This window comes from Carettochelys insculpta, chromosome 3, assembly GCF_033958435.1.
Source record: "Carettochelys insculpta isolate YL-2023 chromosome 3, ASM3395843v1, whole genome shotgun sequence".
NCBI lineage: Eukaryota > Metazoa > Chordata > Testudines > Carettochelyidae > Carettochelys > Carettochelys insculpta.
The window spans coordinates 163,110,493-163,126,554 of record NC_134139.1 but is presented as its reverse complement, the minus strand read 5'-3'; the positions used below and the strand labels follow the sequence as shown (position 1 = coordinate 163,126,554).

The following is a 16,062-nucleotide window of genomic DNA, read 5'->3' as shown; positions in this document are numbered from 1 at the left end:
GGGGCTGCGGAAGGGGACCTCTGGTAACCCAGGGCAGGGCAGGGGAGTCTAAACACTATCTGTGGGAACGCTTCATCTCCCTGGTGTGGTCTCTTGCAATGATGGTGTTCTTTTCTGCTTGCTTGCTTGCTTACTCTCTCTCTCTCTCTCTGTTCTCGCCTCCTCACTTCCCTCCAACTTCCTCTTCCACTCTACCCTTCTTCCAGCAGGGGAGGCTTTTTAAACAGCCTGGGCAGCCTCAAGTGTGCTCAGCTGGCCCTAACTGAGTGATAGCAGCCATGTCTCAGCAGCTTCCCTAGGTCAGCTGCTCCTCGTTGCCCTGAAGTAGCCCTCTGTTCATTAGGCAGGTGTTGCCTCTCTCCCCTTCTGAGCTAGCCCTCGGGCCTCACCTTGTCACACCTCCCAGCAGGCAAAGCAGCATTTAAACAAGGGGATCTCATCATACCCCAGATAGTCAAGTTCAGAACAAATCCTCAAAGGGCAGAAACAACTCCTCCCGACTAAGCTGACTACAACCAGGCAAAAGGAGAATACCCATGCTGGAAGTTCCATCCCAGGATAAATGTAACAGAGGATAGCTCAGATGTGTAATCTTATATATATTTGGTAGGGGGAACGAGGCTTTGTAGAACATATGCACCAGCTGACTGGGTGCTGCTATCAAAATCTCAGGTTAAAGATTCAGAAGTACACATGCTGCTGAAGCAGAACACCCTTTGGGATGTTGCAGAAAGAAAAATTCAGGACTTGAAAAGTTTTATAGGGCAAGCAATGTCACCAGCCACTGATTTCATTAGCTCCTCCCATTCCATCTCTCTTGCACTTCTACTGCTCTTTTCGCATCAAAGTGAGTTGAATTTGGTGATGTTTAAGGCTGGAAGAGGATGGGGAGATGCAGGTGGGAGTACAAAGAGCAGACTGTATGGGGAAACTAGGGGAGGAAGGGAAGTCACAGAAACAGGCATGAGAAGAGGAGGCAGAGGGGAAGGGAACCAGCACAGAGAAGGGGCTGCTGAGCCAGGGAGGGCAGTTTTGGAGAATCAAGGACAGGTGTGAGTGTACATCTAGGATTCCTAAATGTCTGAGCCACATGGCAGCGTACCCTTGTATACCTAGGCAGTGAGGTAAGTACACACTTGCTTACAGGTTGGATCACATATACTCTCACATCTGGAAGCAAAGTGCCCGCTCCTCTTTCTCCCCCTAAGGATTTGCTGTGTATTGCAGAGTCTGTGCCAGAGTGATGCATTTGTAAGCATGTGCTGTGCTGGCTCCTCTGTCACAGCAGCCTCCGATGCTGGGTCCTCATTCCCTCTCCCAGAGCAGCTGTGTGTGCAGCTTTGCTGGGAAGTGCTGCCAAGGTAGTGGGAGAAGTTGTCAAAGCCTCTCTGATCACTAACTCTGTAACTTTTCATTGCATTTTTGCTTTTGCTCCTCACATTGGGTGTGTGTCTGCACAGCACAAGTGTAAACGGATGGGCTTCAGAGAAACTGGAAGTACTAAGAAGGCTTGATCCAGACCCAGCCTACCATCAGTGATGTCCGAGATCGAACTGGATGATGATTTCCCTTCTTATAGGAACTGGTCGTCTGTTCCGGAACGGAATGATACGCAGGAACCTTTTTCAATCCCTTCTGCTGACTATGATGATGAGGAATTTCTGAGATACCTATGGAGGGAATATTTGCATCCCAAAGAATATGAATGGGTCCTGATTGCAGGGTATATTGTTGTTTTCATTGTGTCTCTCATTGGAAACATCCTGGGTGAGTAACACTCTGCATTTCTCCTCAGAAGAGTCATAATATAACCTGTTTGGTTTGATTTTCAGACTGATTAAATGATGAATAAAACATAGGTGAGTTAAACTCTCAGCAACATAGCGGTGACAGTTGGGAACATTGTTTCTTGTTTCTCAGAGTGAAAGTTAGATTTAGGCAAACAGATGGGATGAATGTGTTTGTACCTGACAGTTTATTTTGAAACGAAAATTGCTAACTCTTCATGTCATTTGGCATGCTTGTGGCATTTAACAGGCTGGTAGCACCATGACTATAATCTTTTCAGACAGTTAAAAGCAGCTTTTATGAGTGTTTACATTTTCAAGAACTACATTAAGACATCCAGCTTTTTAGCTCTTTCCTGGCAATTAGTTGCAATTGTAATTAGAATCCCTAAGTAACAAGCTCATTCAAAGTAGGAAGATTGTGTCAATGAAATATTTGTTCTCTAATCTCTGTCCAGCTGGCAACGGTGCTGAAATTTTCCAGCCCCATTCAGATCTTTACAGACAGATGTTTCCCCTCATGCAGTGCTGACAGCTGCTCTTGACAGCATGTCTGTGCCTGGTCATCATGCCGCTTTTCATTCAGACATTCTCAACTCAGCTGGCAGAGTTTAACTTTGACATTTAAATGGATTGGCAGTCATTGCTCACCTGACAGGAGCACTCCTGGCATGGGCAAATGTGGAAAGCAGGTGAGATCAAGACCTTGTTCATGGATCAACTGTTTGAATAGATGTCTATGTGTAGAGTGAATGCTAGGGTCTAAGGCTATAACTATACAGAGTGGGGCACTCTCAACTTTCAGCCAGGGAGGGAGAGGAGACGGAAATATCTATGTCTCTCTCCACATACTCCCACCCAAATTTCATTCATCTGTGGAGTAGGAGAGGTAGCTAGTAGGAAACAAAGAACAGTAGCTGCTACTTCATGCAGTGTTACTCAGAAGATATCTATAAGGTAAAAAGTGAAGGGTGGACCACCTTGGGGGGACTTGGAGGCAGCCTCCCTGGGGAATTTGTGGGAGGTGAACTTGGGGTGGGGGTAGAGGAGGCAAAGAAAAGAGAGTAGAGGTGTGAAGTCTGAAAGGGCAGGAAAGTGAAGCGGAGCAAAGGGCAAGGTTGAAGGTATTGTAACTAATCTAGCAACAGAGAAAGAGGATGTTGGAGTGATGGATGGAGGCCAGGAGGATGTGAAGCAAGGGATGGAGAAAATCAACATCAAGACTGACAGTTGCAAAGAATAATGCCAATGTTAAGAGTCAAGATAGGGGAAGCTGAGGAGAGAGGAGTAATGGGGAAGTGAAATAACCAGGGGTTGGAATGGCCTTTGGGAAAAGTGATCAAAGATGTGGGGGGCGGGGTATGGGAATAAGGAGAGAATTTGAGGAGTGAAGTGAGTAGTTGAAAGAATGAGAAGTTTGGGAAGAGAAACTGTGAAGTGGGAAGGTTGACTGAAGGGTCTGAAGGTCAGGGAGAGTTGTTAGGCAAAAGGCATGCAATAGTATGGGGGTGGGAAAGATGAAATTTGGAAGTAGAGGCAATATTTAGGGCAAGAGATGGAGGGATGTTATGCAGAACAATTAGAAGGACAATGTAATGTATTTAAGACAGGTGGGTAGTGGGGAGAGGTTGGTAGGGCAGAGGGCATGGCGAAAAGGGAGTAAAGGGAGATTGAAATATGTCGAGAGGATAGAAGATTGCCAAGGAAACGAGGAGGTGGAGGGAAGAGGTATCAGAGGCTGACACATTTGAGGTGGAGGGAGGGAGGAATGGTGCCGAACCAGAATGTTCAGGGAGCAGCACAGAAGGACAAGCAGGAATATGGAGGCATGGCGAACAGTGAGAATGCTTGGAGAGCGAATGCAGAGAGGGAATTTGGTGGGAAAGGAAGATGGAGGAAGAGGAGCTTGTGTATAGTGGCAGATCTAAAGTTTGAAGTGAGAGAAGAGTGCTGGGAGGAGAAGGGAGATGGCTTTGGAATAAGGAGAAAAAGCTGAGGAGAATGAGGCAGCTTGGGGGAAGAGACTGGACATGAAGGGATGTATGAGGAGTCAACATCCTCAGAACCAGAAGTACAAGCCAAAGGGTAGATCTGAGGAAAAATAAAGGACTGATTTAAGGAAATAAAGCACAGAGCTGTAAAGAAACAAGTTAGCGGTTATATCCAAGGCTTAATTTCTAGGAAAAGTCAAGCATGCCACACACATGGAGGAGAATTAAAGCTGCACTCAGGGACCCAAGCTCAAAGTACTTGAAACTACAGGATACTGGACTCATGGGGGAGTTCAAATGCCCAGACATCTTTGGGGTTCAGTCACAATCCAAGTGTGCACGCCCAATTAGTATCATGAGTTCCACACAGAAAAGAATTCTGACCCATGAAGTAGCAAGTGCAGCCACAAGAATAAATCGTCTTGGACTGACTTGCTACCATTCAGGAGGAAATGACTGAAAATAGGAGGCAAGTGAATGAACAATATGGTGTGTTTGAATTCAACTGTATGATAAAGGAGTTAATAAAAGCAGCACTACAAAGTGATTTGATTTAAAAACAAATTCAAACATCCATTGAGCAAGGTGGAATGGGAGGAATTATTGAAAAAAACACACAACTTCCCAGGTGGAGAATAGGGGAAGAGGATAAAGGAGGACTACCAGGAACAAGATGTAGCCTAGTAGTCCACTTTGTAAAATAAACCCTTTTATGGATCCAATGTATTTTCCAATTGCCAATTCCCCAATGTGTGGGATCCATTAGTGGTTCCTGGACCACAGGCTGAGCAACAGGAACATATTCTCTGAAAAAATGAAACACTCAGATGTTCCTGCATTAAGAATTAACATAATGTTCTGTGTTCACTCTGTACAGTAGCTGCCAGTGTTTAGCAAACTTCCAGCATTTAAGATTGTTTTTCCTCGCCTTAGCATGAGTGGCTCTTGGCCCATCACTGACACAAATAATTTTAAGGTGGAACTGGAGAATTGCAAGAACCACTGCAGAGATACTGGATGTTTTGAGAGGGCACTTTAAGGAGGTACTTGCACTGTGTCTGAGACACGAGGTAATAAGCAATAAGTTTGAACAGTAATGTGCAGACTTACAGGTGGCTGGACCTGAAAGCCTATGAGTATCTGAAGAAGACATGGCTAGTGAAGCCAGAGATTTACTGAGTCTCAAACGAACTGAAATTCCTTTCTTAAATAAATCTAGTTTTTCTGCAACAAAATTATTTTAATACTTCATTTATAGCATTTGTCTCTCTAAAGAGGAACTTGTGCAGAGCTGTATTAGGAATTGTAGCAAAAAACACTTTGCTGTAAAAGTCAGGCTGTCACATGTGACCTACAGTTACATATGTTTACCCGAGTCCTTAGCTGGTGTGTGTTGGCATAGTTCCCTTGTCTTCAATGAAGGTCCCAACAAATTGCACCATTTTAAAATCTGACAATAGTGCATTCTTATTAAAACTGTTTTCTTTTCTTTTCCATTTTCACCAGTCCTCTTAACCAGACTAGGAACCCAATACAATTTCAGTTGAACATTTGGTCATGGTGTTAGTCATAGAGAGCGAGTGGTAGAAAATCAGAAACTTGAGAAATTCCTAAGCACTGATCCCCTTTCACCTAAATTACTTTTACATTGATTATCTCTTTTGGCTTCAGTGCAAGTGATACCGGTATCTGGTCCATAATCTTGGGATGATTTGAAATTCATAGCCATTGCTAACTCCACAGTTTGAATGAAAGATGCGTGGTGCTGGCAAAGCCTTCTGTGAATGTCCTGAGCGGGAAAAAAAAAGTGCTCACATTAGAGAAGCAGGCCTTGATTGTAGAAATCAACAGAAGTAAGTTTTTGTACTTTGACAATGATGGGTGCAGAGATGGAAATACCGTTGGGCACACTATTCTAGAAGGAATGGTGGAGGATCATTGTGGTAGGGCATAGTCAGCAAAGAAATGGATGCATGGCATGCAGCAGAGCACCAGAAGATCAGTTGCTGAGTGTTTGAACCTAAGGATGGATTGTGAAGTCTTTAGAATATTCTGCTGTCATGTCACTGCTCTTCGGACATGAATACAGGGATTTATTTACCACAGCCAGAGTAAGAATGTGACTATGAAGGACATCATATAATGAAGCATATTTCAGACAGCTTCTGCATTGTTATCTATATTTCGGTAGTGCTCAGAGGTCCCAGTCAAGATCAGGACCCATTGTGCCAGATGCTGTGCAATCACATAGGAAAGTTCAGTCCTTGTCCCCAAGCTATTTTGGTCTAGAAAGGACAAGTGATATGAAAATGGAGGGGGAAGGGTAATTGAATCAAACATATGATTTATTTCTGTTTACATTTTACAGTTGTTATTACAAAGAGTTTGGTTGTACATGTCCCTTTTGCCTCACAATCTAGCTATCTGTAACTGCCAGGTCTTTTGTATTGCTGCAGTGTGAAGTGGGTCTTGCAGGAAACTTGAGAAGAAGGTCATGGATTTTAAGGCTGTGGGATTATTTTTTCCTTCTATGGCAAATGTCCCTGGGTACTACAGCTAGTGTTCCCTGTCAATAAGTTAAAGAGTTCCTCTGTTGTATGACCTGTGTAAACTGAGCAGACCATCTGTGAAGGATGTTCTGGTCACTGTGGTGCTGTATTTCTGTAGCCCTCCACCACAGTGTGCATCAGCCACCTACCCTGGTACTCGCTACTTGGAGTCACTTCTCCCTTCTCCATGCATGGGTGTATCAGGATCCAAGAATTGCAGCAGTCAGTTTCTGGGGAAATGGTCAAGTGCAGCTGGCTGGTAGAAGGCTGTCTGAGTGGCAACACCACTTGATTGGTAGGAAGTGCCAGAAGATCAGTTCTCAATGCAACAGCAGTGTCAGTTCAGCAGCTGTGCAACTCATTCCCACAGGGCTGTGATAGCTCGTGCGCTCGCTTTCTCCTACCTTATTACAGCCTTGGCCCTGTACCTCTGTTGCCTCCCTTCAGTTCTTACCTGCCTCCCTGATTCCTGACTTCAGTTCTGACCCTGGACTTCAACTCCTGGCTTCTGGCTCCACCTCTCACCCTGGTCTCCAGTCTCCAGCTGCCTGATGCCTACTTCAGCCACTATGCACAACCACCCACAACCCAGTCCCTGGCTCTTTTTTGGAACAATCAGTGGCCCCATCCAAGGTGACCCCTCACTGTGCGCAAGATACAAAGGGTGCTGCCCCTGGGGAAATGACTCAAGCTACCACTGCTGGCAAGGAGTATAAAACCAGTACGTGTTGCAACAAAGTACATTAGCACAACTCCCATCAAATAAGTGGCACACCCAACAGTATAACAAAGGGGGATTTGGGGAAGGGGGAAGGAAAACAGGATCTGAGGAAGGAAAGGGTTATGGTTAACTGAGTCCTAAACTATCAACAAATTTCTTACCTCCTTCATTTAGAACTGTTCCCCAGATCCGTCTCTGCCCTGCCTGCTTCCCAGGCAAGTGGGATGCTGAGGATGTCTGGATATTAGTGTGCTGTGAATGTTGGCTTAAACAAAACTTCTTAGTCGCTCACTGTGGGGTGGGGCAGAGTCCTCTCCTGGTTCCCTAGTTCAGAGCTCTGTGCAGATCTCAGCTGTCTCTTGGCTCTCATTGGTAGGTCAATACTCAGCCGTGTTCAACACTGGTCTCTGCAGGGCTGGAACTGCCAGGGGTAGCAGATCCCACAGCGGTTCAAAGACTCCCCTTGTGGAGATGGGGGTTAATCAGATCTTCCCTGAGCTGTTCTGCTTCTCTGTCAGCACCCACGTTCAAAAGTCAAAACTGAAATGAAAATGAGCCTCTTTGTATCTGAGCCAGGCTGGCCCCACCCACTGGGGACAAGGCTGCACTGCATCTGGGGGGTGAGCTTCTCAGCCCATGCTGGCAGATGTGCACCCATGAGCTTATGTTAGCACTCTGAGAATAGCTGTTTAAACACAGTGGCTTTGGCTGGAACTCAGCCTCTCAAGCCTGGTGGAACTGCCCTGACAAAGCAACATCCACACTGCTATTTTCTGTGCAGTAGCATGAGTTCTGCTAGCACAGATCCATGGATTGGGCTAGGAAGTTCACTACCAGACATACACAGACCCTGAAGGGCTGAACAGCCCTGGCTCATAACTGGACCAGCATAGTGCTTGTCTGTATTAATCTATGCAGAAGCTCTCTATTGGCCTCAGATGGAGTATCTAATTCATTCTGCTGCCACCCATTACAACAAGTATGCTGAGAATGGATGTCAGAGGACTCTGACAGCCATTATTATCAGAGTCCAGAGATGAGAATCCCCTAGATGCTGGGTCCAGAGTTCCAGAAGTTAGCAAATGCTCCGTGGGGTTACAGTTGAAGGCCAGCACTGTTTGTATTTCAAATAGTTTAACAGCTGTTTCTCGTATTTATTTCTGTAGAATAAGGCCTTGCTTTCTTCCCTCATTGTCTGCTAGCATGGTAATTATTTTCTCGGCTCTGTTAATGTCATTTAGATCATAAACATAATTAAATTCATGTTTTGCCATCACTACCAATTTGAGTATTTCTCAGGGATTGTAATAATTTATACAAATTATTCCTTGGACAGCTGTGTCTTGATTAATTGTTTTTGGTAATTTTGACTCCATCTCCATTTTACTTTTAGAGGAACTGATAATAAATTAGTCTCCATAAATAGTATATTTATAAATGAGCGCAAATGCAACATGAAAGCCAGAGAACCAATTAGGTTCTGATGATCAATTCACTTTGAGTAATGTCCATCTGGATTTTCATGTAGTCAGCAGCAATAGTGAGGGGAACAGTGGAGCAATAGTTCATATTTTGACTCTTCTTACGTTTTGCATCTAGGTTCTTCTTTTCCAGTCTTTCTTTCAAGACACTTGTGCATCATCATTGTTTTATGAGGCTGTGATATTCCATCATATGTAGATTTAACTTGCTTGGGCTGCATGGATAATTGCAGAGACACAGTTAGGTTCTGAATTTTAATTGATTTGTATTGCTTTTAATTGGTTCTAATATTATATGTTATCATGTGCTAATCACAAAGGAAGATCCAACATTCATATTGATGCAAACAACAATTCTTTAGCTGAAATATTTGCATTATAATTACAGTAAACCCTCGAGTTATGTGTGGGTTGCGTTTCTGTAATCCACAGCGGAACTCAAATTTTCATGCAAGTTGAGTGGAGATGGAAACCAGGCTGTAGCCAGGTACCCAGCTTCTCTGGGCTTGCGAGAGCCTGGAAACTGACCAGCCCAGCTGGGCTGCTGAGTTTCCTGGCTCCCAGAGTGCCAGGGAGCCAGAAACCAGGGGGCAGCCTGGTTCCTGTCTCCCCAATATTTGCCACTTGTGGGACCCAGGAAACTGACCAGCTGTTCAGTTTCCCATGTCCTGCAAGCAGTGGGGAGCGCTCAGGTCCTGGCTCCCAGCTGCCTTCTGCTTGCAGAGAGGTGAAACTGGGCAGGACAGCAGCCTTGGTCAGTTTCCTGGCTCCATCCGGGGGAGGGGAGCTGGGAACTAGGAACAGCCTGGCTCCCAGCTCCCCTCCACTTAACCAGGCCTGCTGCCCTGCTCAGTTTCCTGGCTCTGCAAGCAGAGGGGAGCTGGGAGCCCAGCTGCCACTTGGTTCCCAGCTCCCTGCCATTCTGGTGACTGAGAAACCACTCCTGTCAGGGACGGCAGCCTGACTCACAGCTGCGACCTTTGAAAGGAGTGGCTGCTGTCCCTGACAGGGGCAGGAACCTGATCCTGTCTGGGACAGCAACTGTCAGGTTTCCCCACTCCTGTCAGGGGTGGCAGTCATGTTAACCTGAGACATGCACAACTTGATTGCTCATATCTCGAGGATTTACTGTACTTAGGCATGTATGAATCTGTTTACCTCATCAGGTGCCCATCGTCAAGTTGTCAGAACAAAACTAAACCAGACTAGCAAAGACTAGCAGAAATTGTGTAGAATCTTCCCAAAGCAGATTAAGTATGTTAAGCTCAAAAGAAAAGGATAATTTACTCTGATCCTGAGCAACAAGGAACTAGGCTTATTGTTTGTGTTGCTTGTCACTTAGTTCCCTTAATATGCTCTGTAGAAAGGTGTCCATAGTCTTCTTAAAGGGAGAGATGATCCTAGCGAAAGCCTATAGTGTGAAAAAGTAGCACTTGCATTCCCTGTGAGTAAGAATGCAGCCTATGCTGGTGCCAGTATGGCATTGTTGTTCCTTGCTGTTTTACAGCTTATTTTTTCTTAACGGATTCAAGATGGATTCCTGCTGCCCAGCCATCCCCTGCCCTCATACTGTGAGTGACCACTCCTGCTGGTGCTTTATGCTTCCTCTGTGTTTAGCACAACAGGAACCTCACACTCCAGAACTGATTGCAGTCTACAGGCAATGAGCTCTTGGCTGGATCTCCAGGTGTAAATACTCAATCAGTAATTAGCTAAGCACTGCCTCATCTTTATAGGACACATCCATATACAAGATGCATATTTACCGATTACAAACTTGCATGGTTTTACCTACCTGGGCCTAGCTGATGCTGCTGGGCCAGTGAGAAGCAGGAAGATCCAAGATTTGGTCCCACCTCCATCCATCCAGGATTGTTTTTTCCTTCTAGGATGCCATGAAAGACCTCTCCCTGCCGTCCCTGGAATGCAGGAATTAAAATTGTGCACATGCTTTCTCAAGAGTGCAGGGAGGTTTACTGTATCTACCTCAACCACACTTGTACAAGTGGAAGATAAAAAGTATCTGTCAGGAAGTAGCACTAGACTGGACTGAATAATCCCTTGGTTAGTTACCAACCAAGTGAAAAGACTGAGACTTGAACTGTGATTGGTATCCACTGGGCTTCTTGAGGTCCTGTGCCACAGTTCTTGGACTGCTCATCTTTCACATCAGAACTGGACATTTTCTGCTCTGCCATCCATCTTTAATTTTAATAAGGAAGGTTGATAAGGACATTCGATGGTACTGAGAGTACTAAATCATCAGAAACTGCTATCAAGCCATTGTGTTGGAATGCAAATCTGGTTATTAAATTTAAAGAATTCAGTCTATTAAAATATAGAACTCCTTATATGTGAAGCGATGTTCACTGTGAGACCATTTAGCATGCTATGTGTCAGCTTCTCATTTTCATCTCCAGGCAATTACTGTTTATCACCTTACCCTTTTTAGAGGCAGAAGAACAATTGTGATACAAGCAAGACCCCTGAATTCTAAAGTTTGCTATTGAAGGCATACCAGAACCAGTAGGACGATTCTGCATTGTTTTAGGGAATGTAAGTTTGTTTCTATGACGTTTCAGTTTAGTGAGCGACGTGGTTAGCTGCAGGAGAATGAATCTTGCACATCCATTCCAAACATGATCTTCTAGTATTTGAGCTCAAAAAGCTAAGCAAAGGAGAAGACTCATAAACCCTCAATACATGGTATTGGCACTACAAGGAATAACAAAGCTGTATAGGGTTAGTATTATCAGGAAAAGTTTCCAGTAGAGCAGACCCAGGGTGCTTTGTAATAATTGGTGCTTCTTAAAATAGCGCATAAAATCAGGTCAATATATTACATGTTGACAATACTGGGGGATACTTTAGAGAGGTTTTCATTGTTATTTACCACTAGCACTAGCCGTCAGAGACAAATAAGGGCTCAATCTCCTGGATGCCCTTCCTGTAGACAACATTCTCATCCATGCCATTTCGCACTAACCCCTGCTTTCTGCAGCAAATTAAAGTGTCTTATGGGGCTTACCAAGTGCTGGTGACACCAGGGAAGGACTCCAGGAGGAATGGGGGGTGTGTGTGTGAGGCAGAGAGAATAAGATAGGATGCTACACGAAACCTTAAAAGCGACTTCAGTTTTAAACCTGAAGCACTTTCCAAATGGATCAACTACGTGACAGTTAGGTGTGTTGAAATATTAATGCAAAATAACATGATGTCACCATCAAGGTTTTGTATTGAGAATAAATTGGTTTTTGAGTACATGTGGCAGAAAGGAAAGGGAAGGAAAGGGACAGGTTGTAAGCCTTTGTGGTGTATATAAAGACCTTGAAGGAGATATGTGGTGGTGATGGATGACTCTTCTGGCTTGAAAAAGTCTCTCTGAAATTATAATTATGTTAGAATCCAAATGCATCTAGATGTGGAGTCCATTAAAGACTTCCCTTCCATTTACAGAGTGTGCTAAGTAAATATTTGGGGATCACAGTCCTACAGCTTGACTCTTTTCCCAGTTATTTGCAGCAGAGTAGAGATACAAGGTTAGGCATCGAGGTTCCACTTTTATAGCTGAAGTAGATGGTTGAGTGTTTTGAGCACAACAAGTAACTGGGGATCTTTTTTGTTGAGCACATGCTGACCTACCACCTTGAAGTTAACATTCAATTTCCTGACAAGTATCAGAGAGGTAGCCATGTTAATCTGTAGCTTTGAGAATAACAAGAAGTCTTGTGGCACCTTATAGACTAAGAGATATTTTGGAACATAAGCTTTCATGGGCAAAGACCTGAAACAAAAAAAATTTAAAAAATCAAATGCAGAGAGAAATCTCTCAGCTGCAATTTATTTGCAAATTTGACTCTACTAACCATGGATTAAACAGAGACTGGGAGTGGCTTGCAGTTTACAAAGACAGCTTCTCTGCTCTGGGTGTTAATATCTCTCCATTAGATGCTGACAAAGGCTCACATCCCCCTGTCTGATCTGACTTGTTTTTGACTCTTTTGATAAGTACTGTTGATACTGGGCCATTACCACCTTGCTGAATAGACCTTGTCAGCTCAGGCCCTCCTCTTTACTGGGACCCCACTCTTTAAATACCCATTCAATTTCCTGCACATACACAAGTAATCTAGTTATAGTCTGGGTCTACATGGAGCTCTGCCCAGTGCTGCTCTCAGCAAAGCTATGCAAAGTACACTTCTCGGGATTGCAAATGGCTGCCTGTTTGCATACTCCTGAAGCTCATTACTCACCTCTGTCAATGTTTGAGGCATAAGGGACTGGTGACAGAGGAAGGTTTAGCCAGAAGAGGCACATCCACATGGCCTCTGCAGTGCCAGCACCCCCTTCTGCCGGCAACAAACTCACATGGCTATGGTAGTGAAATTTGGGAGTATGCAAATGGGCAGCCTTTTGCAATCCCGAGAAGCTCACTTTGCATAGCTCTGCCAGCAGAGCTCTGCATAAACATAGCCATAAGGTAACAGCCAGTTGTTCATGATAATAGGGCTCAGTAAACTGAAGAGGTAGCTAATATTATTAGCTTCCTGCAGTGCCTCACATTTTTGACTTTAAGATTACCTGAACATGGTGCATACATAATATAAAGCAATTAAGACCTCAAAATGATTCACCATCTAAAAGCTAATTTGATTCAATTGAGAAATTTCTAGCAGGATACATGTGCACAAACACATCTACCTTTGATTTGTCTTATTACAAAAGAATGCGATTAGAGATTGCCAATTTAGTAAATCTCTTTGATATCACATGCAGGCATGCGCAGCAAGTATAAGAGGCCAGAGAAAGTAAAGCCTTCTCTGGGTCTTAGTGTTCAACCTTTCTCCTCTTTCTATTCGTATTTTGACCGTTCCTGAAGGCTTCCACATCAGGTTGCTGCAGCTTTCAGACTGATGAATCTTCCACCGAAGTGGATCTGTTAACTGAAAAGTGAAAAACCTTCCAGCTTGCCAGACCTACTAGCATGGCACTGAATCTGCAAAAGAGCCATTAAGTGGTAATTAGGCCATTTAATAGGCATGTGCCATTCCAGAGGTGTATACTGTCAGTTTCTGAACTTGCTGACAAAAACAGTCATGCATTACTGTAATATTTTTAAATTTGCTTTAAATATTTCATTAGCTTCTTGCTGAATGCTATAAAAATCACATCTGTAAAAGATCCTTGCATGTATATTTAGATGCACAATCTGGCGATTTCTACAAAGGCCACTTCCTTCGGAAGTGGTATGCTAATACAGGGAGAGAAAGATGCTAATGAGGTGCAGATGCAAATTCCCTGTGCCTCATCAGCATAACGTCATGTGATTTGGAGTCTGGAAGACCATTCTTCCGGACTCCAAAACGCCTTGTAGAAGTGCGGCTGCCGGGGGGGCTTCCAGAAGGAAGTCCTTCTTCTGGAGGCCCCTTCTTCCTGAAAATTTTTGGGAAGAAGGAGCCTCTTCCAGAAGCTCCACCCCCCAACCCCCGCGCCTGCTCCTCCCCCGGGGCCACGCTTCTACTCAGCGTTTTGAAGTCCAGAAGAATGGTCTTCCGGACTCTAAATCACGTGAGTTTATGGTAATGAGGCGTGGGGAATTTGCATCTGCACTTCATTAGCATCTTCCGCTCCCTGTATTAGCATGTCACTTCCAAAGGAAGTGGCCTGTGTAGAAACAGCCACTGAGTGTTCTTCAAAAGACCACCCTTATCTAAAAGACATATTTTAATTACTATAGTACAAAAACTTGCTTCCAAAGTCTTCCTGTCCATCACCCCTGAGTTTAAGAGAGCCCTAAAGGGACAACATTCCTTTTCTGCCAGATAGCTGAACAAACGAGTTTCCCTTTCTTTACTTCTGACTATTTGATAAACTAGTTTTAAGAGAACCCTCCATCAGTACCTTAGGGTATGTCTACACAGCAGCTTTATTCCAAAATAAGCTCTTCCAGAAGAATTATTCTGAAATAGCTTATTTGGAAATAGCACTGCTACACAAAAAACAGATGATGAAATTTCATAAAAATGTCTGTTATTATGGAGATCTGACAAAATAAGTGAGCATTCCCTTTTTCTACAAGCAATGAACTTTTGTTCTGAACACACTAAACCACACTGTTTATTTTAAAATCCTGTCTTTGTTTAAGTGTGTTCATGCTGGATTACTACATATTTATTATTTTATGAAGGCTTAAAAGTACATTTAAGCTGCATCATGTATTCCATAATATTTAATGTATTCAACAGGACAGCTGAATGAAAAGTTTTTGCAAATCTTTGACAAACTTCTGGATAAAGTGACTGATATTTTTATTACCAAATTTAGTGCTTTAATTAGGTACCTTCTGAATGTCCAGTCCTCACAAACAGGCATTCAGTGGAGAAAATGCTCCATTTTCTTTAGAAAGAAACTTTTGAAGAGTTTAAATGTCATTTTCTCCATTTGGGTTCAGGAATTTGGCTGGAAGGGGTGATCATAGAGGGAGGCCAGAGGGAAGAGAATAAGGAGACAGTGGGTGGGCGTGGAGCTGGACAGAGCAGGAAAGAAGCATGGGCAGGGCCATGGGCTGCTCAGTTTGCCTACCCAAGTAGCAGCTCATCCACTACCCATGCATATCAGTGAATTATACTGATAGAATTGCAACACCTTTTGCTGTCATCAGTCATGCTCAGGTTAGCTGATTTGTCAGTGTCACCGGCTATACATCAGTTAACTTTTTGGCCATTACTTCTGTAATGGATGTGTCCTGTCTGAAAGCAGGGCCCCAGAAAAACAGACTTATCAGCACACTTACTGTGTTTTCTTATGTTCACATTTGAAACCTAGTAAAATATATGTGAATTTCAGCACATCTTTCAGTGCTGCTGCAGCAGGCATAATAGTAGGGTGGGGCGTAATCTGTCTGCTGGTGCACTGGAAAAGACAATATTTATGTATGGGAAGTACCAATTCTATCAGTTCAGTAATTAAACACTGCCAATATTTGTATTTTTCTGGGACGCTGCTACAAGCTAAGTTACCAAAGGCTAACCAATGTATAGTCCTGTCTTTTTATTGGGTATTTGGCATGAGACTATAACAGAAGAAGCATGTCAATTCATGAAAACCTCTGTAAATAAAGTATATGTCACTGCCCACTTTAGTAAATAACGCCATTCGAAGATGATTTGTGTCCCCCTGTCTACAAGAACAAGCCAGGGGATTTTGTGACTTTGACACTGATTATTGCAGTTTAACTCAAACTCCATTCAGCTACAGTGGCAAACACTTTGTGCTGAAGAAAATGAGGCAGACTAGCTAGTCCTCCTCTAGTGCTGTTCTGAAAGATGTTAGTTCTGCTGGAAATATGGTCAGTGCCAAAAGAAGAAAACTGAATCCTGCACAAGTGGAAAAAACCATATTCCTAAAGGTTACGAGTACATGGGCTACAATCATGTTTTGACTCCTCTCACAGGTGGGGTTACACGTATGTTACCACTCAGTAGCAATGTGGGACTTCTCTGACAGTCTCCTTTTCCCTTCTCCGTAACAGTG

At 43.7% G+C, this 16,062-nt stretch overlaps 1 protein-coding gene across 1 annotated transcript in view; it reads left to right on the top strand.

Annotated features, from left to right (window-relative positions):
* Positions 1-1,538: 1,538 nt before the first annotated feature.
* HCRTR2 (hypocretin receptor 2) overlaps positions 1,539-16,062 on the top strand; it is a 63,221-nt gene continuing 48,697 nt past the window's right edge. The window contains exon 1 of the mRNA XM_074988887.1: positions 1,539-1,767. Within this exon, the coding sequence (XP_074844988.1) occupies positions 1,539-1,767 (229 nt within the window). The remainder of the gene's footprint in view (positions 1,768-16,062) is intronic.